At 39.7% G+C, this 25,935-nt stretch overlaps 1 protein-coding gene across 9 annotated transcripts in view; it reads left to right on the top strand.

The window, feature by feature from the left end:
• KCNAB2 (potassium voltage-gated channel subfamily A regulatory beta subunit 2) overlaps positions 1-24,650 on the top strand; it is a 1,185,210-nt gene extending 1,160,560 nt beyond the window's left edge. For all 9 annotated transcript variants that reach the window (XM_086921729.1, XM_086921727.1, XM_086921726.1 and 6 more), the window contains 4 exons: positions 467-561; positions 999-1,119; positions 9,531-9,619; positions 15,875-24,650. In XM_086921729.1, the coding sequence (XP_086777855.1) occupies positions 467-561; positions 999-1,119; positions 9,531-9,619; positions 15,875-15,964 (395 nt within the window). In that variant the 3' untranslated portion in view covers positions 15,965-24,650. The remainder of the gene's footprint in view (positions 1-466; positions 562-998; positions 1,120-9,530; positions 9,620-15,874) is intronic.
• Positions 24,651-25,935: the final 1,285 nt, after the last annotated feature.

Here is a 25,935-nt window from a genome sequence, read left to right as displayed (position 1 = left end):
CAGGTGCAGTGGCACCGGGCCCAAGAGTTGTCAGAACACCTTTAAACACATAATATTGCTACCACATCAATTCGATTATTTCCCTCTTTCATTTCTCAAGATGTTGCTATTTATTACCTGCACTATACCACTAGTAACAGCACAATATGTTGCCTTTTTTGTAAATAAACAAGTCATAACACTTTAAAGACTTTCGGTAACTTGTATTGTACAACTACTCAGTGAGCTACAGCTTACAAAAACAGTTTATTGTTAATCATATAGGTGAAACCTAATGCATTTACAAATGCTTGTTTTTTTATGGCATGGTTTGCGAGATTGGCCTTAAAGGGTATGTCCAGTATGATTTAGCTGTTGGCTGTAATGATGTTGTTCTGAACAAGAGAAAGAATAATGGCCGGTAACAGCTAGATATTGCCGTTGCTGCTCTCCCTCCGTGCTCATGTATGCCTTTTCCTTTTACCAGGTGTTGGTGCTATGACATGGTCACCCCTGGCCTGTGGAATAGTATCAGGCAAATACGATGGTGGAATCCCACCTTATTCTAGAGCATCCTTAAAGGTAAATATTGCTAGTTGTAAGTGTTCTTTGGAAAATTGATGGGATTCTGTGTGGATAAGAGTACAGACACAGGGAGAATTCTCAGTGTATTTTAAAATGAACTGTAGCATGGGGGAAGTTAAGGAGTAAGGGCTATAGCTGGAATATAAATGTAGTTTTGTGTGGTAAATTGGTGGGGGCTGCAAAAAAACATGTATGAACATGAATGTATAGATGACCAACTAAATACAGGTGAGATCTAAGAGAATATTCTCCGAGCATGAGGCCTTGCCGGTAAATTGCAGGAGAATGTGTGGTAAGGAATATAGAGAGTAGAAGAAAACCCTGAGTTGTTCCCAAGTCACATAACTGGTTAATCACAGTTCTTGTATCCACTCACCATTTATAAAAGAAAACTATTCTGTTTTATTATTGATGTTATTCTTGGTATTTTAAAGGGTTATCAGTGGTTAAAAGATAAGATCCTAAGCGAGGAAGGAAGACGGCAACAAGCAAAGCTGAAAGAGCTCCAGGCCATCGCGGAACGCCTGGGCTGCACTCTACCACAGCTAGCCATCGGTAAGCAGGCTTTGAACTGAAGCTGTAAATTAATCTAACAACTCTCCGCACAAAAATGTTCCAATTTTTTCCAGGAGCAGGTCTGTCGACAGCCAGCCAGGAATGATTATTGAGCCTCTGGGTGGGGCTGAAAGGCAGCCCGTTTTGTCTCGGCATCACAAAGGACACCATCTTACAGTTAACTTTCCACTAAAAATATAAAAAAATCCACTTTTACCATTAATTCGATTTGTGAAGTTTAGTGACACATAACTTTTAATAATCACTCCGCCATTTCTCAAACCTAAGTTATAAAATAATAAAAAAATTCTAACCAGGTTTATTCATGGAAAATGTAGCTTTACCCACACAAACCGAGTTGGTCAATATACTTCCAGTATGTAGTATTCAATATATTATACATACTTTGCACCAAGCTCTGTGGGTTTACTAGACACATTTAAGAGTGACACATCTATTATGTAACATAGGTGTTTTTTCATTACAGTGCACGTTTCAATGCCATGTGTCACTGCAGTGCTTTTAAACTGCAGGCCAGCCAATGTTACACACCAAAGAAAGTTTTGTCATATACGTGGGTGGTATAAATACACACTGCAGCCTGCATTTAACTTTTACTCTGGCTTTACTGGAAAGTTACAAAGGACTAACAGGCAATTACAGTGCGCAGTAAATGTTTTAAGGGGAAAGCACATGCTGTTCCACTGTTTCGCAGTGGCATGGTGTACAAAGAACTAAGCCTGCAAAAATTAGGCTGGACAAAAGTAGGGGGGCTATGACGATGCTCTTTCTAATAGTTACTATTAGACCTGAAATCCTTGGCATGGTATTCCCCTCCCAACATCCTTGGTGTGGTAGTCCCCCCACTCCACCCCCCCCCCCCCCCCTCCCAAGGTATTTTGCCTTCACCCCTCCTGTTTAGCTGGATTTGTTTTTGTTGGCTTTCGTACTGGCTCCTCGGACTCCATTAATGGTTATCACTTGCCGGCGGACTCTCACAACTCGATTTTCAGGACACATTCATGTCCAGTTGAAATCAGAGCTGTCTGCATCCGCCAGCTAAAGGAGGGAAGTTCCAGATGGGCAAGAAGGAAAAACATCTAGTTTGAACGGTCTACTGGAATTCTTTCAGGCAGGTAGCGGCTTCCTAAGTCTCAGAATTGTTTGCACCCTCAGCAGAGGAAGGTTACGTAAGGGAAGGCAGTTTTCGCTGACTGGATGAGGTTCTTTAGCATTAAGTGTCAACAAAAAGCTAGTGCAACCAGCTCTGGAGTAAAATGCAGGAGAAGGTTGATAAGTCATAGGGGCAACTTCCTCCGATCCTCTGGCAGACAGGCATTCTTCATCATAACTGCAGGTAGAAAAGTCCTCTCTCTTTTTCTTCCATTGAAGTGGAGCATGCAGGGTATTTTAAATGTCCGGGCAATCAGCTGTTGGTGATGTGACCTAGCAAATCTTTTGACAGTTTAACAGGCTCCCCACTCTACATTTTTTTTTAAACATCTTTTTATTAAACAGGCTCGTGATATCTCATACATTGCACTACAAGCACACACAATTAACTGTTCTGATATATTGGTACCTGTAACGTTTCATCAAAGCTAGCACAAGGTTGTTAGTTCAACCCAGCTTTGTCAGGTTATCGCATCGTTAACATTGGTCTAATCAAACAACCTAAGACTAGATCGCCTTTATTCACAAGTCTCTCCTGCTCCCTCTGACTCGCATTATGGCGATACCTCCCACAAGTTTCTGTATTTCTCCCAGGTGGGGACCATATTTTTCCACATTTCTTCTTGCATTCCCTGCTATCAAGTATAACCTTTTCCGCTTGGTAACACCAGTCAAGATCAGTCTCCCATTCAGTTGCAGTTAGGAAGATGTGTGACCCCCACCTACGAGCTATGTTACGCTTTGCCACTAAGGTGGTGAGGGCAAGCCAGGTTCTCATATGCCTAGGCCAAACTTCCTCTCCCTTGATCATCAGTAAGAGACCCTTGGCATCCAGAGGTGCTTCTACTTCCGTGACCCTGGACATTGTCGCCACTACTCCCTACCAAAAGCGAACAACTATTGGGCATTCCGGGGGCGGAGCCGGGCCGGCGACCAAGATGGCCGCACGGAGTCCCGGCCCGCCGACCTTCTCCCCTCGCCGCCTGACCTACGTGCCTGCTCCGTGTGAGAACAGAGTCTTTGCGCGTCGGAGGGGACGCTGAGGTGAGGCGTCCGACTCCAGCGAAATTCCGCGCTCCAGGGGCGAAGATGTGCTTCTCCGCTCAGGGCGGCCCGCCCGATGCCGGCGACCGGGACCTCGCGCTGCACTGCACCCGGCCGCCAGTTCAATAACAGCGGCCACACGGTCCTGTGAGACGCCGGTCTCCCATCATGGAGCCCAATATATTCCCCGACATCGCTGGAGCCCTCCACAGGCGCGATGCACAGTCCCTCTGTGCCGATTGCTTCTCCCCCCTCCCCCCCCCCCCACCCCCAGCGCTTCTCCTCAGCAGTCGGACTTTGGGAACTGCTCTTTGTTTCCCTGGAGGTACTTTGCACGCCTGCACGCACTGAACTGCGATTTACGCTCCGGCTCACTGGTGCCAGTGGGGGCATGATGTTCATGTGTTATTTTGTGCTGGGGGGGCCAGTAAGCAATAACCAGTGGTGGGGGAGAATGGCATCCTGTGCTACGTCATTGCTGGGGCACCGGCGATGCGCAATTTTCAATCTGGCGGGGGCCGGCGACTCTTAAGCCTGCCTGTATTGCGCCATGGTGGCGCTTCCTGGGAAAATGGCGACTTGATGGATTCTATCCAGTTACGGCGGCGGCCGGGTGTTTTGGATGCTGAGGGATGGCGGATGAATATCCCTAAGGGGCCGAAGAATTACATACTGGAAATCGCGTGAGGATGTTCTGATTACATTTGAATCAACGCTTAATCATAAGCCGCCGCTAGCTTTGCCCGTCACTCCTTGTGTGATAAATGTTACTACTCCCTGCGGAGGGGCTGCGGCCGGATATGGATGTGACTTAATGGTGGCTCCATTGCGGACATGCTCCCTTGGGAGACTCCTTGGTGGCTTGCAGCGGATCGATTACAGGATACTTGGCCCCGTGGAAGGCGGTTGGTGGTGGTTGGCGGACTGCTCCGTGTGACTTTTAAGTGCCTTTGGTTTCTCCTGGACTGACTTGGGTGCTCCAGTTTGTACTTTCTGACCCGGCCCGGCATCCCATGACGGGTGCGATCTGTACCATTGATCCTGGGGGCCAGTGGGAGTCGTGTGCTCGGGGCGCCATTGTTGCTACTGGGGGAGATCTATACCCTCCTGTGGGATTTGAAATGCGTAGCGATTAACACTATCCTGTTTCAGTGGGTGCTCCTCAGTTTGCGATTATACTCTCTGAGTAATTGAAACGTTGTGTGGCGGGGGTCGGGGTTCCCATACCGGGAATTCCCCTCATATTTCTTTCCCTATCGTGGGCTGTTGGTTATTCTTCTTTTCCTCTTTTCTTCCTACCTTTAGTGTGTTATTCCCTTTTTCCTTATTTCTCTTATTTTCTTGTCTATATTTCGGGTTCATAATGGGCGACAGGCACGCTGCTAGGGGGGTAGGCCATAGCCACATGCAGGGGTGCAGGGTGGGGGGAACGGGGGAGGGGTGTTGTTGTCTTCTTTGTTTTTCTTCTTGTCTCTATGGCCTTCTTATTCCTGCTGCTCCTAGATGACTTTCCTTTCTCCCCTTTCTTCCTCTTATTTGGGATCTCTGTGGGGATAGTCCTCCGCATGCTCCTCTTATTTTGACCATTGAGGGCGATTTTGATTGCTTTGCCACCGTGGTCAGGAACTGGTCGGTGGGAGAATTGCTTGCTTTTTGACTATCCTGATACTGTATTGGAATAACTATCTCTTACCGACAGTACTCCTGGACTATGAACATCCTGCCTCTCGGATCTCCCTTGATTTGTTCTGTTTTAAGTGTAATGCCACAGATCATGCCCCTTTTTCTTTATTTTAAAACAAAACCTTCTTTAATCCTGTTCCTTTCTGGTAAGGGTGCTTTCACGGGTTGCAACTGAGTATTTGCGGAGCGGAGCCTTGCACTGCCATGGACTAATTGCTTTGTTTTGACTGATCCCGTTCCGATGGCTGATTATGATGCTTTGCATTGCTTTGATTGTAACTGATTTAAATATTAATAAAGGTTTTCCAAAAATTAAAAAAAAAAAAAACTATTGGGCATTCCCATACTATATAGAAGAATGATCCCTCTGTTTGGCATCCTCTTATGTAGTGTACTGACTGTACTTTGCCCCATTCGTATAGTAGTGTGCAGGGGTAGTATGAGCGATGCGGAATTCTAAGCTGTATCAGACCTGATCGCTATTTCTCTTGGCCCCTGCAGCACATCGGCTCATTATTCACCTTCAAGAGTGCCCAAGTCAGTCTCCCAAGCCGTGCGCAGAGAAGTCAGTGGATCTGGCGTATTGCAGATTAATTTCTTATATATTGTTGAAATCGCCTTGTCCATTATGGGATCTTCTAGCAAGCGTGGGAATATTCAGGGATAGTCTCTCCCCATTTTATCTGTCTACTTAATGTGTGCGTGAGCAGCACATAGGGAAAGACCTGGGCAGGCGCAAGCTGAAATTCGTTTTTTAGGTCCTCAAAACGTAGCGATGCTGTTCCCCTCCATATGTCGCCCTGATGTTCAATACCTATGATTCTCCACCCCTCGAAGCCCTTCAAGCCAGCTACTTCCCTCAGTTGGTCACCCACCCACAGGGGCGTCATTGCTGTCAGATAGCGATGCCACCCTAAGTAGTTGTTAGCTGCAAACCAGCACTTTATTGCCGTTGCTGTATGGGCCGGTAGAGCCTGTGTGATCCTCCGGGCATAAAGCAGGGCCTCGTGGTTCCCATTAGGCATAGCCTCCCTATCCACTCTGTAGAATGGTTCCTCTCTTCCAGTATATATCCATTCATTTATACCCATCAGTTGTGAGATCCAATAGTATAGCCTTGAGTCGGGGACTGCAAGACTGCCGTCGTAGACTCCTCTCTCTAGCTTATTCAACGCTATCCCCCAAAAGGGTAACCTTGCTTCCCCGGGGGACTTGTTTGTGGCAGATGTTCCCAAAACACAAACTGGTGATTCATTTTGTAGCTGTGTGCAGCTTTCTCCTGTTCCTAGAATCCTCTGGTTCTTTCATTCCAGCTCATAGACTGAATCTTCACCTAAGCCAATACGTTGTCCAGGCCTTCTAAGTTGTCTGCTCCACATGGGAGTTAGGTTGTCGTTACTTGGGAGATTGCCATAGAACCCCATTCCAACCTAAATATCCTGGCTGCTTTCATTGATTTCTCCTTTCCCATCCTGTCTGTTGTATGGCCAGCCATATGAAGTAGCACATTTGACAGAATGTATCAAGGAGATATGATTCTTAACTGAAATGTGTCTGCCTTTGGAATGCACGCAGCGGAGTTTAAGCAGAATATATTAATCCCGAATTGGTATTAATCTAACCGGTAATAACAATTTAAGTTCATTACTGTTTTTCTCCAGTTGAAGTTTCATATAGCTGCCAAATTGTTTTTGATGGTACTTTCCTATTCAAAGATACAAGGGAAATATTGAAATGCATTTTGTACATTGGAAATATATCCTCAAGCAGGCTAAAATAATGTTTTATGTTTTGACTCTAGTAGGAGAAATATGTTTATTTAATGGGCCCCTAGGTACAGTGTCTTGTATGGCAATTTGGAAATAAAAGTTGTTGTGCATTTAAACGAAACGCATGGCTGAGGCTTTTTTAGTAGGCCAATGCCACTGGAGTTGTCAAAACACCTGCTACCCAAAGCAATACAAGATATGGGAGTGAAACAACTCTAAAAGATGGATTTTCCTATTCGAAATGTGTAGAATTGGCCTAACAATTTAAACATTTAAAATATCTTCTTACCTCGCCTGCATCTTATCATGCTCCCTATTTACTGATGTTATGTTTTCTTTGCCCCACTCTCCGCAGACAATGTCTGTCTTCCTGTATCCAAATGTCTTAGGCTTGTTATCCATCACATATTTATCTTCTTGTTGTACTAACACCAGGCTCTCTGTTTCCCTCAGACGCATAATTTGTGTAGTGTTTGTGACCCTTAGAACATTCACATAGATGCATGTTACATTTATCAAAATATATTCCAGCCACCTTAGAGAATTAGTTCCTTTCCACAGTAATCACACTTGTACATCATAATTCAGTCACTGTCTACTCCTACTGAAGTGATATCAACTCATTGGCTTGATGACAGATTACCCCATCACTTTGTTTTTTATTGAGGAAATCCCTGTGTACAGTGGTCACAGAGACTCCATATTATTCAGGATGCTCCCTGTTGTATCTTAGCAACTGGTTGATGATTACACGGGTTCTAGATTGTGGATTCCGGCGCAGAGACTAGACAGTTGGTGAAGTGAGAGGATGTGACAGGGGTTGTTGCTCTGTGCGCAATAAAACGACATACTTAAATACCCTGCGTATGAGCTCCTGAATATAACGCGGACCCAAACCAGCTTGTTGTCCATCATCTTCTAAAACACACTCACTGCAAATGCTAAGCCAAAAGGCAATCTCATGAATTAATATACTCGAAAAAGTGTTATAAAGGTAGTCAGTTCCTGTGACTCTGCAGCGAGTGGTATTTGATGGTATGCAGACCTCATATCCATCAACTAAGAATACTTTGCATTGCCAATATGGCTAACAAATCTTGCATTTTAGGCAGTTGGTGACAATCTATGATTATGTTCTTATTAAGTGTGACTAAGTCTGCAAGGTGATTTGTTACAGAAGACTCAATAAATAAATAAAATAAAAAAAAGTCTGCACAAAGACAAATGTATTTTGCCTTTTTGTGAACAGTCACTATGGGGCTAAACAAGTGGTACTGTTAAATGCTTTACACTAAGTCCCTTTGTTCAAGTCTTGCTGCTCGAAAGCCAAAGCTACCCAGGGTTGAGCTTAAGGTTGTTTAAACAAGCCTGACTGAACCCAGTAAAGGTTTTGCAAGTGTATTCCACGATAAGGTCTCACAGCCGTATCATATAATCCACCCAGGTCTTCATATTGTTTATTACAGGTAAGCGGAAATGTACAGAGGCACACACAGACTTATGTAATAACACTAAAAACACACACTACACCCACTCTACATAGTTTACACCATGATATTTGTGTTTTCAGACATGCATTGAATCCCACAGTCCGGTATCCCATTGTCACTTGAATCAGATCTAGTTGGCATCCAGTCATGCCGGTAAAAAATACTTCACCCCCATTTCCCCATGTAGTGAAGGATTATATAACAGATTCAATACTACTTGAGTGTCATCAGCATAGTTTCGAAATTAACCCCCCAACCTCAGTTAAAAAGATCCAGGAACTTCACGTAGACACAGTAGAGGCTCGCACAGGTAAGAGGGGCAGGGCGGGTGGGAGGTGGTGGATTTCGAAAGACGATGGGATAAATAATATGAAATAAATAAAACCACTCACATTGCGCTTGCCGCATCGCCGACTTGACACCAGTTTAGCACCACCTCAGCAGCAGCTCAGCACTAATGAAGCACCCCTTCAGCATTAGTGCAGCACCACGTCAGCACCACATTAGTATCACTCAGCACCACCTCCGCATAAGCACACCACCACCACCTCAGCACCACCTTAGCATTATTCAGCACCAGTGCATCACCACCTCTGTATCACTCAGCACCACCTCAGTATCACTCAGCACCACCTCTGCACAAGCACAGCACCACCTCTGCACAAGCACACCACCACCTCCGCACCAGTGCGGCAGCACCAACACAGCATCAGCCAAGCACCGCATCAGCACAGCCCCACGCTAACTTATGTATGTAAATGTTCTAAAGCTTATTCATGCCCAAGACCAACATTTCCATTGAAATATGATTTTTTTTTTTGTTTGTTTAAGTCTATGTGTGAAATACGGTAGTAAGTAAAAAGGGAATTTGGCCATTTCTTTCACATGCCACGTGAAAAGATTTTACATTAACTACTTTGGAGAAGTGGCATAATGCTGTCCTATCTTGTTATATCTGGATGATTTGGTTGTTTAGTTTGTTAATGATATGTTTTTAAGCTTATCACTTAGCGCAAGCTTGGGACATTTCCCTCCTGTGCTCTACCTTTATGCTCGCCTGTGGAACACAGAAGGCTGATTCCTAGGGCTCTCTAGAAAAGGTGACAGCTGTAAACCAGCTGAGGTGGTGTTCAGTGGTTCTTGTGCGGCCTCCTATTACGACAGTAATAAAGAAGCTGCCATTCTGTCGACCTGGGTCCGTGTGATGCTATGGTGACTTTCGCATTACCATATTTGTATTTTCTAATTTCAGCCTGGTGTCTGAGAAATGAAGGTGTCAGCTCTGTTTTGTTAGGTGCTTCCAATGCAGATCAACTTTTGGAGAATATTGGCGCAATACAGGTATGTCTACATTTCAGGCTACATTCACAACTCGGACCATAACTTTTAACTTTCAAGTGTGCCCACCTCAAATTCCCTTCACCCCCTAGTCCCGTAGCGCAACAGTCAGGATATCTGGTGTGGGTTAAGAGACACCTGGATATGGAAAATAATGTCGAGTTAATAATGTTGAGTTAAACACACCAAAAGAGGTTAAAAGGTTTTCAGGCAAAGGAACGTCTCAATGGACATCTGAGCTGTTTGCCCTGTCTGAGATGCACTCTCTTTTGGAAAAGACGCCGTTTGCAGTGGTTATGCAGAACAAGCAATTCAAATGTCTCATCCTAGCAATCCACCTGCATTCCCTTTTAGTTTGGTGTAGGCCTGGCACTGTTAATACAGTGATAATCCATTTGGCCTAAATTGGCTTTGACCATAGTCTGGTTATCCGAGACAGTCAATCCATACATCCCATAGTTGCATTTTTACGTCAGCTTTGACAAACCACTGATCATGCCCATCTTTGTAGCTTAGCGTGCAGCTTTAATCCAAACTACAAACAATAATTGAGTTCTTTTTATTTCTCCTTTCCACGTTCCTAATTCTGTATTTTACACCCCTCTTGATTCAGTCACAAGGGAGAGATGAGTTGGGCCGATGGTCCAAGTTTCATGGACTTATTGGTAGGAAAGCCATAATTGCCTCTGTCGGAGCCTGTGTGAGCTGCCATCCCATGCATACAAAACCACCCCTCCACTGACTTTTAGCTAGGGTTTCACTTTAGAAATAACATATATGCACACATACATACTTAGCGATTCCACCCTTCTGCTCACAATAGCAGTATTTAATGTAAAATTAAGTATTTTCCTGTCACGCTCCCAAAGCAGCCTGCTGTGCCTTCAATAAATAAAATACATGGTCTCTTGCTACCCTCCTCCATTTTCCTGTACTCAGATCTTCAGCAAAATACCGTTTATCATTCAGGAACCAAATTAATGTTTCCTCTGTGACCATCCCACTCAATAAGAAATGCTCTCCTGCTGCTCTTGCTCTCTACCTGCTTTTATCAGTCATCTTTGCTCCCAGTGCAATGAAATGTCTGAACAGGTGTTCGCATGAGTAGATCTAGAGGTGTATGGTTTGCTCATTTGAAAACAGAATACAAAGAGCTCTGCGAGGAGTGCAGTTTATAGGCCTACTTCTGTAAACTCTTGTTAATTCCTGAAAATCATAACTCTGCACCAGTTCGAAGTCAAAGACCTACAGGTGCACTTTTGTAATTTATTTGCTCTTTGCACATAATAGTTGTATACGGATTCTCTATTATTAACCTTTTTATAAAAATAAAATAAAAGCTTCAAATACTTTCACACATGTATGTATTTGCATGTAATTGGGAAGCATTATCAATATAATCTATCAAAATAGGGAGCTATTCCACCTGATGCACATAGTGCATTGTATGAAAGGAGAAAAAGGAATGAAAATGTTTTTTTTTTTTTTTTAAAGAACCCTCACTCACCAACCTAGTTGGTGACATGCTTCATCATAGGGTCCCCACCCGAGGGGCCAAATGCCTCTCGGGTGTGCTGCAATGCCTGATTACAGCAAAACACACAAGATGATGGACCAAATGTTGCACATTGGCAAAACATTCCCCCCCAGTCACAGATCTGGGTTTAATCCATCATTATTTAGCTCACACCGCCACCCAAGTCCAGCCCGAACTGCCAAGCCATGTCTTCCCTAGACCGGAATCAAGCATCCTAGGACCGGTTTCTGGTTACCAGCCGCCATAAGCCAGGATAGCTTGACTCCAGTGGCATAGTGAGCACGGGACCCACGTCTGGGCATACCCTTCCCACATAGGGCAAACAGCAAAACACACAAGATGAGGAACGGAATGTTGCACATTGGCAAAACATTTACTGATGCCTGATTACAGCGGCGCTGGTTTTTATTGGCAGTGCAAAGTGAGAAGTGTGGAAAAAAACGTATAGTTGCCGTTATTGATCCCTAAACTTTTCTATCGGAGCAATAAGGCAAAATTTAAAACCAGGGAGGATGTCTTGTCTGGTACGATTTGGCCTGTGGCATCCAATAAGTGTGATACGTGACAGAACTACGGTACTGCCAAAACTACGGTCTACATGTTTCAGCCTCAAACTGCATATTTGCATGGCTTTCTTCAGGACCATCAATGACACAAGAGGTATGCACACTAGGGTAGACCCGTCCCTGTGTCACTAAGAAACCGCAAACTTACGGTTTTACCTTATCAGCATTCTCTGAAAGGTAATCAAATGTAATCTGTAAAAGACGGGAACAGTAAACAGTTATTCATACACTGAAAGGTGTGATTCAAGTATGTGCGAAAAACCGTGCTTTCATCCATGCCGTTCAAAAAGCTCTCCAGATTATGGTGCCTATTTTTCATCTCATGCACTTGTCGTGCGCACCCACGCATCTAACTCTGTAACCGTGGATAAATGACTAGTTCGCCACACATTACCAATTCAGTGTGAGAGTATCAGTGATTACTGTAACATCCATCATTTAGGGTAATGGATTATGAAGTCATTATGAATAATGTGAATGTGAATTAAAACACCAGCAACCTTTCCCACCCAACCCTTACAGACCGCCTCTTTTAGGGAGAGGCAGAAGACGAAGAGGAAAGAGAAAGGGAGCCAATCAGGTACACTGGGGGGAGGACAACTCAGTAGGGAACAACACCCAGAGCAAACCACGAGAGCCACAAGCAGGGACGAGCAATCACAGGATTTAATCACTAACCTTTCCTCACTTACCCTCACTACCACAGAAGAAAGTGTCTTGAACAAAGACTTGGGCTTTATTCCTACAGGTAGATTGGACAAGTTTAATCTTCTCTGTAAACGATAATATCCAGTGGAACTCGCTGAACCATAAATAGGACCACGGTCAGACCCTGTGTGATATTGAGCCTGTTCATATGAGTCCACTCTTTTTAAACACCTGGCCTATCTGTTTAGTGTTTTAGACTGTGCACCTACATATTATTCCCTGACTCCTGTTAGTTGGGAAGGGTTTATTACATCCTCAAATTGAATCTGCTGACATTACATCGGGATACAGGGTAGGTCACACCAAAGAGATTATAAAGCGTTCAGGGTCAGTTTTTTTGCTCATACTTGCCGATTTGATTTAAGATTTTTAGCAATCGGTAAACAACAATATATCCGCTAGCATACACGATCTACATTTCACAAATGACATGTTCTGTAATTCCACGAAAAATTTGTAAAACTAGTGCTTTGAATATACGGGACCTGAAGGGTTAAGGTTCTTTTACTTTGTTAAAATCCGGAAATATCCAGTAACACGTCATCACGTTACTCGATGACGCAGGAGCGCCACCGTATGGCTGTGCCTTCCAGCTTACAAAGACGTCCGGTTCCCGCACACAGCGATCGTTGGCAGGGCACAGATTAGGTGCTATAGGAGGGAGATTGAGCTTGACAAAGTAAGTAGAGATGCCGGCTTGGAGCAACGACTTTGTTACTCTCTTTTACGCCGTTTTTTTCATCTATTTTCTTTGTCTCTCTTCCCGCCCCTCTTTTTGCCTACTTCCAGAGTTTGACAATAGACCAACGCCAGCCGGCGGGATCCATGAGGCAGGACATATCATTGTCCCGTGTAAGCCGGGAACTTTTGAGTCCTTTTCTCCTCTTTGTTTGTCCTTCAGGAGACACCATCAGTCGACGGTGTTTTAATTCACATTCACATTATCCATAATGACTTCATTATCAATTACCCTAAATTACGGATTTAATAGTAATCACTGATACTCCCACACTAAATTGGTAATGTGTGGCAAACTAGTCAAGTTCAAGTTCGTGGCAAACTAGTCATTCATCCATGGTTACAGAGTTATATGCGTGGGTGCGCACGACGAGTGCATGAAATGAATAATAGTCACCATTATCTGGAGAGCTTTTCGAATGGCACGGATGAAAGCACGGTTGTTTGCACAACGGTTGAATCACATCTTTCAGTGTATAAATAACTGTTTCCTGTTCTGGTCTTTTACAGATTACATTTGATTACCTTTCAGAGAATGCTGAGAAGGTAAAAGCGTAAGTTTGCGGTTTTATTGTGACACAGGGATGGGTGCACCTTAGCCGGTGCATACCTCTTGTCATTGTTGGTCCTGAAGAAAGCCTTGCAAATATGCAGTTTGTGGCTGAAACATGTAGACCGTAATTTTTTGTCACAACCGTAGTTCAGTCACTTAGCACACTTATTGGATGCCACAGGGCAAATCGTACCTGACAAGACATCCTCTCTGGTTTTAAACTTTGCCTTATTGCGCCAATATACAAGTTTAGGGAGTAATAAAGGCAATTTTAAGTTTTTTTCTCCACTTCTCACTTTGCATTACCAGTAAAAACCAGCTCTGCTGTAATCAGGCATTGTAGCACACCTGAGAGGCATTCGGCCACTCGGGTGGAGACCCTATGATGAAGCATGTCACCAACTAGGTTGGTGAGAGAGGGTTCTTAAACAAAAAATGGAATAATTCCCTATTTTGATCGATTATATTGCCTAACCAAGGGGGACTGGGAGTAGTGCCATAGTACCCTTTCTCTCTTTGTGTTTGATTGAGCATTAGCAATAGCCACAAATTATTACATTTACAAATGTGTACAGCTACTGTTATTACTAGAAGCAGACCTTACTGCATTTCCTTGTAACGCTCACCCTAATAGTAAATTCTTTCCATTATTAAATTTTAGGTACAAGTTTCAGGAACTTGTATATATGAATACAGTCCTTGCCTTAGTGGCAGACAGTCCTCTTCCACAGATCCATTCATTGGTACTGTAAAGTGCCAGCAAAATATTTGAGCTGCAGGTGGTTGGGACTTCTTGTCCAGTGAGCAAAATAAACAAACTCTTGTTGTCCTTGACCCTAAACTATATGTCCTGGGCAAAGGGATATAGGAATAACATTAAAAATCCTGTATGTAAATTTGCAGATGGGTGTCAAAATCATAGTATTACTAAAATCCAAACCTTGATATAATATGATAGGATCCCCCACATAATCTCAGAGGCTGTTATTAGAGTGCTGATAAAATGAGAACTCTGCAATAATTTGCCACCTCACTACATGGCAACAAAAAAAGGGACAAATGAATTATTTTACAGGATAAGTAGATTTCTACTACAACCCTATATGTGGTGAGCATTAGTAAATTATTATCATATTTTGACCCTACAATAAGGATTACTTAGTGATGGTGCAAATCTAAACATACAATACGGATAAATGAGTGAAAGAGCAAACATAAGCAAGCTGCAAGGTTTATTGATTATTGAATAATAGGGCACATCTGAACATTTACTAAGGATTAGTGAGTAATGATGAACATCTTTGTGAATATCAGCATGCACTAATCATTCTGAATGATAGTTCAACTATGAGTATTTACTGTGAATCAATAAGTAGTATTTAGGATGTTGGCATTCAGCCAAGTATTGTAAATACTGGTGCATATCTGGCCTGTCAATCCAGATTTGCATTCAAGACTGAGTGATTTTGCAAACATGAAAATGAAGTAAGCTAAACCGATTAACACGACAATTGAATCAGGCCAATCTAAGCATGCATTTCAGATTATTGATTGATGGTATGAATGTGAAAATGCAAGATGGTAGTAATTTGTGACAGTTTCACTTACAAAGTAGTCAGATCTTTTTGTTTTGCCAGTTCTTGTTCTGTTTTTCCTGTGAATATTTCTTCACCTATATGCCTACACTTCATGCCCACTTCTTCTTAATGTTAGATTGATTGATTCTCCTCACTCATTTTCCTGCTGAACCTAGATCAGGACCATGTGGACATAATTTTGGTAATCGGTTATGTCAACCAGTGTAGATACTCTTTGCACCGTAGTGTAATATATTGTGAGTGTTATCCACATTAGCATTGCTCATCCAGATACCCTCTTACTTTTTGAAAGCCCATTTGGGATTTTTACATGCATAGTGTACACATATTGTACGCTCAAGAGTCTACACTACATTTCTCATTCTTTTGTAAATCATGGGAAATCTATGCATAAGTAAATTATGACTTTTCTTCCCAACAAGTGGATCTGTTATATGAGAGAAAAAAAGACTGCGACTCAGCTGTTGGCAGTCTTTATCTGTAATACCATTGAAATTGAGGAAACAATGAAAATGTATACACTCTCTCAATTGATAATGTTCTGCTTCTTTTCTACAGGTCCTTCCAAAATTGTCTTCTTCCATAGTACATGAAATTGATAGCATTTTGGGCAATAAGCCATACAGCAAAAAGGACTACAGATCCTAAACTGGAATGTTCTTCTTCTGGACTATTACAGTTCAACTCTATTCTCCTATTTGCCTGCTTAAGCTTTATTGAAGCAGAGAGATAAGCACAGTTTGCAGCAAAGAGACCTTTCTAGATATTGCCTGAAGATTGTTTAAAATGTTATCACGAGATAACACGTGCTTACTGTAATAATGTTTCTTTGGAATGGAAAAAAACAAAGAAAGCATCAGACCGTACTTGCTTGAGAAAGGTTTCATGATCAAAACTGCGGCTCCATTAACCCTCTGATTTCTGTTAAAACACAAAACTGTAAATTGAATTAAATTTGTACTGTTAAGTCAAATACTGGCACATTCTATGAAATGGTGCCATGTCATCAAGGTGTGTACAATGCGTACTCATTTTCCTTTTAATCACTTTTTATACGTATGCTTGTTCTACATGGAGCAAGAAATAAGGTTCCTTTCTTTTAAGAACTAAATTCAAGGGGAGTGTTATTTTAGCCTTGCTTTTAAAAGCCTGTGTTTCTTTTGTGGATACAGATACAGTACAGAATGAATTTGAAAAGTGGTAAGCGGTAAAAGTATCTGAACATAGCAGTGCTTAGTGGCCCACTGCTTTAAGATTTTCCAGTATATGTATGCCTTAAACAGCCTTATTACACCCTGGCGATAGAACATTGGATAGTTTGTGTGTGCAGATATGTTCATATCATTGCACACACACACACAAATATTATGATTTTGTGTCTAACCACACATACCCATTGTTAACCTTTGTGCTCCATGTTACAGTAGCAAATTGTACAAAAAGTGAATTTACTGGAATAAGAAGCATACATTAGAAGACCACATATCGATAATTAATGTGAATTACTGAGGGGGATTGTCTCAATATTAGATGGTCTTTAACTTTTTAATGTATATGGTATCTGCTGTTGACTAAAGAAAGTAAATTAGGCTACCAGTGGTGGGTTTCTCTATGGGATATGTTTGAACAGTTAACGTTACTGGAGTCAAATATCTTCGTGTGTTGAAGGAAGATGTTTAGTGGGATGAATAATACACAACTCTCCCAAAGGGTTCAGTGCTTTATTGTACATTAATGTCTCAAAACATCTAGTTGTTTTGTTGTAATGCACTTTGTGGCTTGACCAGGACATTGACATCTGGATGAACAACAGTGGGCATTCCAAGAGCACACAGCATGTAACATAGCTGGATGAATATTTTTTCAGAATGATTCATTTAATTTTCGTGCACATTTGCAACAATATCTTTAGTGCCTAATTTTAACTTCAAATATGTATAGGTTCATGTTTATATGTCATCAGGCTGTGTGTTATTCCGTTTTGAAGTACATTTAGGTGCTTCAGAACAATATTGCTTTAAAAATGAATGTCACATTACGGCGTGCTGTGCTTCATTTTGTGCAAAGGGGTTTTTTCTACATTAAAAACATGATGCACAGTTGTACCTGAAGATTGTGCTCGCCAATCCAGTGTTATCAAGCAATACTGGCACATATTTTAAAAGCAAGAAAGCAATGTTTCCTTGAAAGGAAATCTGTGTATTCAGTGGAAGGAACTTAGCTGAATGTCCCTAAACCTTGTACATAATGGGTGTTCAAAAGATCGATTTCCAAGCAGGCTTAAGGTTCTGTACAAATACATGTATGTTTTTAGTTCAGATATGTTGGTTAAAAACAATGTTTTTAGTTCAGATATTTAGGTGAAAAACAAATAGTTAACCGTGCAATGCCTTGCTTTTCATTGCAATGTATTTCATGAATCCCAGTCTAAATTCATGGATGCTGTACACATTTACTACAATACTATGCTGCTTTGGGGCATTATATCTATCTGAATATTATAAAAACAATGGCGTGTACCATTACAACTATAGATTGTATGGCTACTTTTCCTACATGACATTATCGCCGCTCAGTCAACATGCCATGGTAATATCTAAGAGCATGTTGAATCGTGTTCATGTCATATTAGAACAGTTGAGCCGTTCAGTACTGACTGACACCTTTGGAAATGAATCTGTAACTGTGATGCACTTAAAGAGAAGATATCATGTTTAGACATCCATCTAATTTTGTAATATTAAAGTAGAGGTTTGTGCTGTTTCATTGTCCATAGTATTGATCTGTGCAAAGCTTCCATGCTATTGTAGGCATATGTATTTCATAATCATTAGTGGGGCAAATATCCTTGCCAGAGAAATTTAGTTTTGTCATTTTTCAGTACAAATGCAAAATTTGAACAGTAAAATGTCTAAAGCTAAAAAAGACATTCTTTTTCCATTGAAGGTTGATTGTGCATTTTGTGTTGAATAATTTGAAGTAATTTACAAAGTGATTGGGAAGTCTTCAAAGTCACGTCAGCCTTTCACTGGAATGGTTTATGATTTCCGTTGTAACATAGGAGAAGAACATACTATGTGAGAAATCATGTATTGACATGCTGTGAGTAACAAGTCTTAAATGTAGCAGACTAAAGGAATGTAATTAGAAGCAGGAATGATTCTTGAGAGAGGTCGAAATTAATACAGTTTGCTATGTAAGGTGAACTGTTCATCATCATCGGTTTACTACCAACATATTTTGACCTCAGAAATGACGGCATAGGTCATCTTTTTGCACCCTGACTTTAATATTTTAATGGAGACCTTTTTTAATACAGTTGAGCATACGTCTGTATTTTAAATCCCCATGTTTGTCTGTACTGTGAGTTTCCTGTGCTCTAAAATGTTCTAACTTTCTTGTAAATGCCAGATGTTACAAGTTCTACTTAACCTATTCCTAACACTTTGAACATGTATCCTAAATAATGCTACAGTTAATAGAATGACCATTCACAATTGATTTATTAATGCACTATGAGGTAGCACCTTAATGGGAGCGTTAATAGTCTTACATTAGTTGTATAACACCATCCAAGGCACGAAAGCGTTCAATGTTCTCATGATTAAAGTATTCCGATAGTTTATAACAAAAGAGGCGAAGATATGTCTTAGAGACTGAGCTCTGTAGACATCAAAGCAAGAAGAATGGATGTTTTACTGACAAGCTGTAGGAAAGCAACACAAAATGATGGAATGAAATTATTTGTGCTTATGAATTCACTCTTAGTTTTTACTTGAGATTCAATCCAATTCTGCAATTTGAAAACCAGTTAAAAATTGAGTGCTTAGTTTCTTCAGCATTAAAAAAAACGGCGTGTATCAATAAATAACCACCAGACAGAGAAATAACCTGAACATTGTCAATTCAGATGACTCGAAGCATTGAATTAATGTTGATCATTTGGCACTGTGGATAATCTTTGTCGATTTTGAATACTTGAATTGTTTGTTATATTTGTTTACTTTTTCTTGGTTATATCTTTACGCACTTTCTGCATATCTTGAAAAGATATTGAATAGAAAAATCGGAGCTAGTGTGTGGTTTTGATGAAGGGGATCAAAGAAATATTTAGAGAGGAGCCTGATTAGTGTTCAAAGCGCAATCACTGTGTGTCATTACCAGCTGTAAATATAGTAACGAATTGGTAATGAAAAATGATAATCTTAATTGAGGAATGTTACGCATGTTTCTATATGCCAAGAACATGTATGACTAGAGATTTTAAATAACAGATCTACCTGATCTATGCATGGTTATTTTTCTATTTAGGAGCTGCATGTGTATGCTGCTCAGTGATGTAAATAAGGCAAACAATATGGAGGCATTCCAAAAAGAGAATTCCTGCTTGTGAAGTCTTTAAATATTACTGACCAATACATTATAAAAAAAAAAGAATAATTTGAGGACAGCAACAGTTGTGTTTCATTAAGTGACATATATTGTGAACAGTTTGATTTGTTATGGTTGATTTTTCAGGTGACTTGTAAAACATGCACTTCTGCTCCAATAAGAATCAGATGCCACAAATGGTTAGACACTGCATGTCTTGCTCTTTGATGTAGAGGCGAAATCACAGTAGAAAAGTCTTGAAGTTGAAACTGTTTTTAATGAGTTTACCTTGCATTGAATAACACTTACTATTAATAGTAAAGATTATGAGAGTGATGATTAAACTATGTTTAGAATCATTTACTATAGCTTCCAGTGGAAACTGAGCTTTCACATGTTTTGTAATTTCACATTCAGCAGTTTAGTATTCAGTGCAACCTGCATATACAAATCGAACAACCACAAATTTACCCCCGGAACAAGTTAAAAAGTTGATATTTTTTCATGCAATAAACAGAGTATCCGTGATATGACTAATCATTCTAACTTGGAATTATGATTATTGTAGCTTTAAAAATTGACTATATTGAGGACATGTAGTTTCGATATCTCATTATGTTTGGAACGTAAATAATATTTGCAATCCAAATGTTCTCTTACACACTGGTAGTATACGGAAAATGGAAGTCTGGATGTCTCTGAAATATCATCATCTTTATTTTGAACCCAACCTTATAATTCCTTTAATTGTGGGATATTTAACTGAAATATTTACTCCCTATTTATTAATGTTGGCTGTTTGATTAGAGTAAGTTTGTCTTTTCAAGTTCCACATCTCCGCACTACACAATTGTCATATAATATTTTTGTATAGAAGGATTCTGTGTGTGTGTCCTTCAGCAGCGAGATGAGTTGGCACAATAAAAAATCTAAATAAAACTTACAATAGCACTTGTGACAATAATGGTAATATACCGGAGTCGGGTAATTCCTCCGGTGGATGAACAATAATTTAAACTAGTTATTAGGAGGCACAATCCTTACTGATGAGTAAGCTTGTATAGCAGAACGTATGACATTATTGTTTTGATGTTTACCTGTAAAGATATAAATTCTACTTTTTGGCACACCTGTCATCCGAACACATATTTAGGGACTGATTTAGATCTTGGTGGACAGGCTACTCTGTTGGAACAGTGACCGATGACACGCTCGCCAAACTATAAATCCCATAGGATATGGTGGGACTTAAATTTCGGCGGATGGGATAACCGTCACTGTTGTGACGAAGTAACCTGTGTGCCAGGAATTAAATAAGGCCCTTAGACATATTGTTTGATTCATAAAATCATAAAGCATTATGCTGTCACCAGCAGAAAGGAGAAGCTTAACATTTTCAGGGCCATGGCATTACCCATCATTATACCATTACCAATTTTTGGTTTGAATCTTTTTTAACTTTTACATATCACAGATCTGCCTGGATTTGCGTGCTTTTCTTTAGAGAAAGCCAGCTGCAACAGCTTGCTGGTATACAGCAGTCATGTCTGATGGATCCAATTATACTAACACGTCTATTGTGTTGTACCCAACTTAAGCGAAGTATTTGAATACGTTTAAATGTCACAGTTACTAAAAATATTTCGGTCTCACTTTTATCTAGAAAATAGCTAACATTGGCAATTTTAAATAAATATTAATCCCTTATGGAAAAAAAACTGTTTCTTCCACTTGTCAGATTGCATTTATTCTAGTTTATAAATGCATTTTATTGCTTACTTTAACAAGGAGTAGATTTCTAAACAATTAACACATCACCTGCAGCAAGTTGGAAGTCACAGCTGTAGGGGACACGTGAATTCAAAATATAAGATCAAAAGAACCAAGGTTGTGAAATTGAATGCAAATTGCATTGCATTTCTACAGGTAAGTATGTGGGTTGTTTTAATTTGCTGACTTGGCATTCTTTCTTGAAAATGTGATGGTAATTCTCCATTTTCTAAAAGAACACTAAATTAATCATAAACAGCATAATAAATGTTTGTGGATCGTGACTGAGCAGCTTAAAATTTTACAAGCCCCATGTCCCGTTCTTGATTCTGATATTTTATCCATGGAAATACACGTCTTACACAGCGATTGTAGATACATTCGAAAACAGCAGAAAGCATAAAAGTCACACATGAAGAACTTTGCTTTTGCACTTGGCATTTAGTTTTGTTTTTGAGTATCACATAATTTATTATTCAGCCTTCATTGGAGTGGTACTTTGAATGGGATTGAAACTGTGTGCTTTTCCAGTTTGTGTTTTTGTAAATGGAAGCAGACTGGAATGTTTGCACTGACATACAAGGTACTGTATGAAAGCTCTACATATCCTTTATATTTTGGATAGCATGAAACACCATGCCATCATTTCCACATTTCACTGGACAATAGTTGCTGTTTGTCTGATAAAACATTGTTAGTTCCTTAAATATATTAAAAGCTTTCATGAAATGTACAATAATGGTGCTAAAGCATAGAGCACAGATACTCCTTTTTAAGCAAGCAAGAGATAGTTGCATCACTTTGCAAAAAGGAGTGCAAGGAATCCTCAAATTTGTTCGACAAAAAGACAAAGTAGAGTAAAACAAAGTATGACGTGTTTTACACTTCACACACAATTACTACGGCAGAGATATAGACATTTTAAATATATTTTGTAATTGTTTTAGTAAGTAAAAACAATGTTGCAGCCAAACTGTGGCATCTAACACATCTAAAAGTACTTCTATATAATATCAAATATCCATTAGAGATATAGAATGTTGGCATAGTCTCTGCTTGCCGTAGCAGGGGCTATTATGTACCACATTGTTTCCATGTAAATTTTGCTCATCTGTCTTGCAGCAAAAGAATTTGTGGTTTGTGGCCAAGTATGGCAAATACTTGGTGCATGCAACTATAGATTGATAGTCTGTAGCACTTCCTCTTGATTCTGGGACATAATGTCTATTCAGGGCTTACGTTGTACCATCAATACAGTACAGAACTAAACTTTTGCTGCAAATATCCTTTACCTCAGAGAAATGAATAGTGCATTGTGTTAGTATGATATATGAAAATGCGCAGTGCAATTTTCTCACTTGCTATTTCAGAGTGTAGGTCAGTTCTACCGGAGTGAAGAGCTAATTTGGACCCTCTCAAATATACAGGGTGTGAATATTTGCGCTGCAGTTTTCTTTTTAAATGTGTGTTAGTTTAACAGATCTAGCTAATAAACAAATGGACGCACAATATGCAGTTTGTTGCACTGAATCTGTCCTGTAGCCTTTGGATTCTAAAACTCATCATGTACAATTTTCCAGTGATTAAAGACATGCTTTAAATCAAAGTGTATGACCCGTGTTTTGTCACATTTTCCAATTTAAAACTATTCATTAGTGTTGTTGCAGTGAACATTGCCATTACAAGAATGGTAAGTGAACTTAGCCTTTAATTTCTCCAATAAAACAGGCTTATTGATTACTTCACGTAATTTGGCATGTTGAAACGAGGTGCATCTTCCACACACAACAGGATGTCCTAAGCACAAAACCAAAAATCCTTTTGCTTCCTTGTGGACAATGAAAAGCCAATTTATCGAATGTTGTTGAAGCAGGCACCATTGTGTGATCTACTATTTTATTTGTGTCCTCAAAAGTAACTGATTTCATTTTCATCTCTAAAAAATGTAATGGGTTGCACTATAGTGTTTCTGTGCTAAATTGCTAAACTACATTTTTGGACCAGTCAGTGAAGTTTAACGCTGCACCTCATCATCAGGGATTGGTGTGTGATCCATATGTGGCTCCTTCTAGCAACAAAAAGAAAACTTAATTTACAATAAAGTAAATTTTAAAGATAAAAATGGGATGGTTTAGCTATTTTCTTATGAGCTGTTTATTAGTGTTTGTTTTAGTTTTAGTAAGGTACTAAAAGAAAGTGTTTATAAAACAAATGTTCTGTACTGCTTAGATTGAGATATTCCCTGCGAGTTACTCAAGTCACTGTGGTGATTACTATATACTCATTTGTAAAATGTGCTTTTAATTCACCAGTCAAATTTGTAAATGGTACTGTGAAGTAAATACACTTTCTACAAAATCTTTGTTCCATAGTTTCCAAAGGAGGAAATTGCTGATGGTTGAGGTTGTGTAAAATAAACTGTGCTTTGATAAAAATTACTAACATGTGTATTCAACTTTCAGTTGCCAAAAAAATGAGTTTAAAAGTCACAGACATTATTGTCAGATAATCTGAAAATCACCCAAAATGAGTGTGTTGATATTTTTGTGAATGTGTCCTAAATGGTGAGACGGAAATTCGTAACTAAAAACATAAAACTATTTTATGGCTTTAATCATCGAGAAAGGCTCACGAAAAGCATGGAAATGTAAGTGTTTTACTAACAGGGTAGCTTGTAAAATAAAAAAATATATGTACACAAATGGGAAATGTTTAACGAAATATAAGCTGACACCATAATGCCACTGTGCATATCATTATAGCAGTTGTGCAACATATTTGTTTGTTGTTTTTTTTTTGTTTAAACCTATTTTGAAAATATGATTTATTTTTGTACTCAGACTGTCTCACGATGGCTTTGGGTTTATAGAAGTGTCTGTTACTTTTACTATGAACTGAGATGTGATGCTTTTCCAACATCTGTACATTTATTGGACTCTACTGTTCATAATTTAAAATGCTTTTTCATTCTCGCCACGTTTTTTGTTCAGTTGTAAGAACATCGTTCCTGCGGGCATATTTTGTTTAATTTGTGTAAATAAACATGTACTTTTCTTTTTATATAACTGACTTTTAAGCTAAGTACTTGATTTATAGTCTTTGAATGGTAATTTAATTGTACTAATGATTGGCCATTCAGAGATGATTCACTGCTACTGTATTTATGTAATTAAAAAATAAATTGCAAGCCTTATTTGCCTGGAAAAGTATGGCTTTTTGTGTTGGACATTTAACTGTAGAATGGCTGTTATATGATTGCATGCTGTAGAGTGTTTGTGTCTGGAGAGAATGGCGTATAACTGTGTCATGCACCTTTGGGCGGTCTCACCCAATTGTTTATATCAAAAACAAATCTTATTAGATTTCCCAGTCTTGCATGTTTCCTCCTTACAAACGAAAAGTAAAGAAATGCATCGATGTTGGACTAGAACATAAGGTTCCAGCTGAGCTTGAGTGAACTTCTTTAATCCTTGTCTTTGTTCTTTTTTTTCAACAATAAAACATTGATGCTTATTGGATTTACAAACCTTAATCCAGTATATGTTGATCCAATGCCGAACATTCTATCATTGCTGTTTAAGGTGTTTTCAGGTGGACTGGAGATGTTTTAGAAGTTAGTCTCATGCCTGCCCAATATTGAAGATGTACTAATTCCTACAGTTTTCTTTTTACATTTGCACAAGGTCAAGATTAAAATGAATTATGTTTATAAATGAAAACAGTAGACCTAGATGTTATGATATTTTCTTGGTATAGGTTTGAGTTTATTGTTCAGAGTTAATTATTTTATGAGATGTTTTCAGAAAAATGACATACAAGGTAAATTATGTAAAAGGGTTGATAAAGAGAAATATTAGGTTTCTCAATTTGTGTGTTAGCCTTTAGTGACAATGTTGCAAGTCTTGTCGTCATTTCATGAATCTTACAGTAAATGTATCATGGTTTAAATGGTGAGAAAAGGTGAGGTGTAAGTATAATATCCTAGAATTTATAGTAAAATAAATTTTAGGGTCAATTTAGTTTTACTGAATGTTTTTAGGAAACACATACTCCCACCTACATCTTGACGTCACTAGGGCACAAAATGGGAAAACAAAAAGGATCATCGTAACTTAACTGCCTTGGCCATCAGGCACATTAAGCAAAAGGTTGTTTATTGGGGCATGACACAAAGGCATGCCTCGGGACCTGAAACCATAAGTCTGTAAGGGCCCAAATTACTATGTAGCCTTTAATTGTATGTTAATTGACAGCAGAATGTGTAACTTCAGCTTGGGAGGTTAATCACTGGACTCTTAAGTATCTGGGACATATTGGTTCTTCAAAATTATGTCTAAAGGAAAGAAAAGCTGTGAGCTGTTAGGTTCTCAAAATCCTACTTTCTCTCTCTGCTCCACAGAGAACATCTCTATTGTCCCAGAGTCAGTATAAGTGCATACAGCCAGAGACCTTACCCCACCCCTCTGGTAAAGTAAAGA

The sequence above is a fragment of the Lissotriton vulgaris genome, chromosome 5, assembly GCF_964263255.1.
Source record: "Lissotriton vulgaris chromosome 5, aLisVul1.2, whole genome shotgun sequence".
Taxonomy (NCBI): domain Eukaryota; kingdom Metazoa; phylum Chordata; class Amphibia; order Caudata; family Salamandridae; genus Lissotriton; species Lissotriton vulgaris.
The sequence above is the reverse complement of the archived record's forward strand: the minus strand, read 5'-3'. Positions and strand labels throughout refer to the sequence as shown.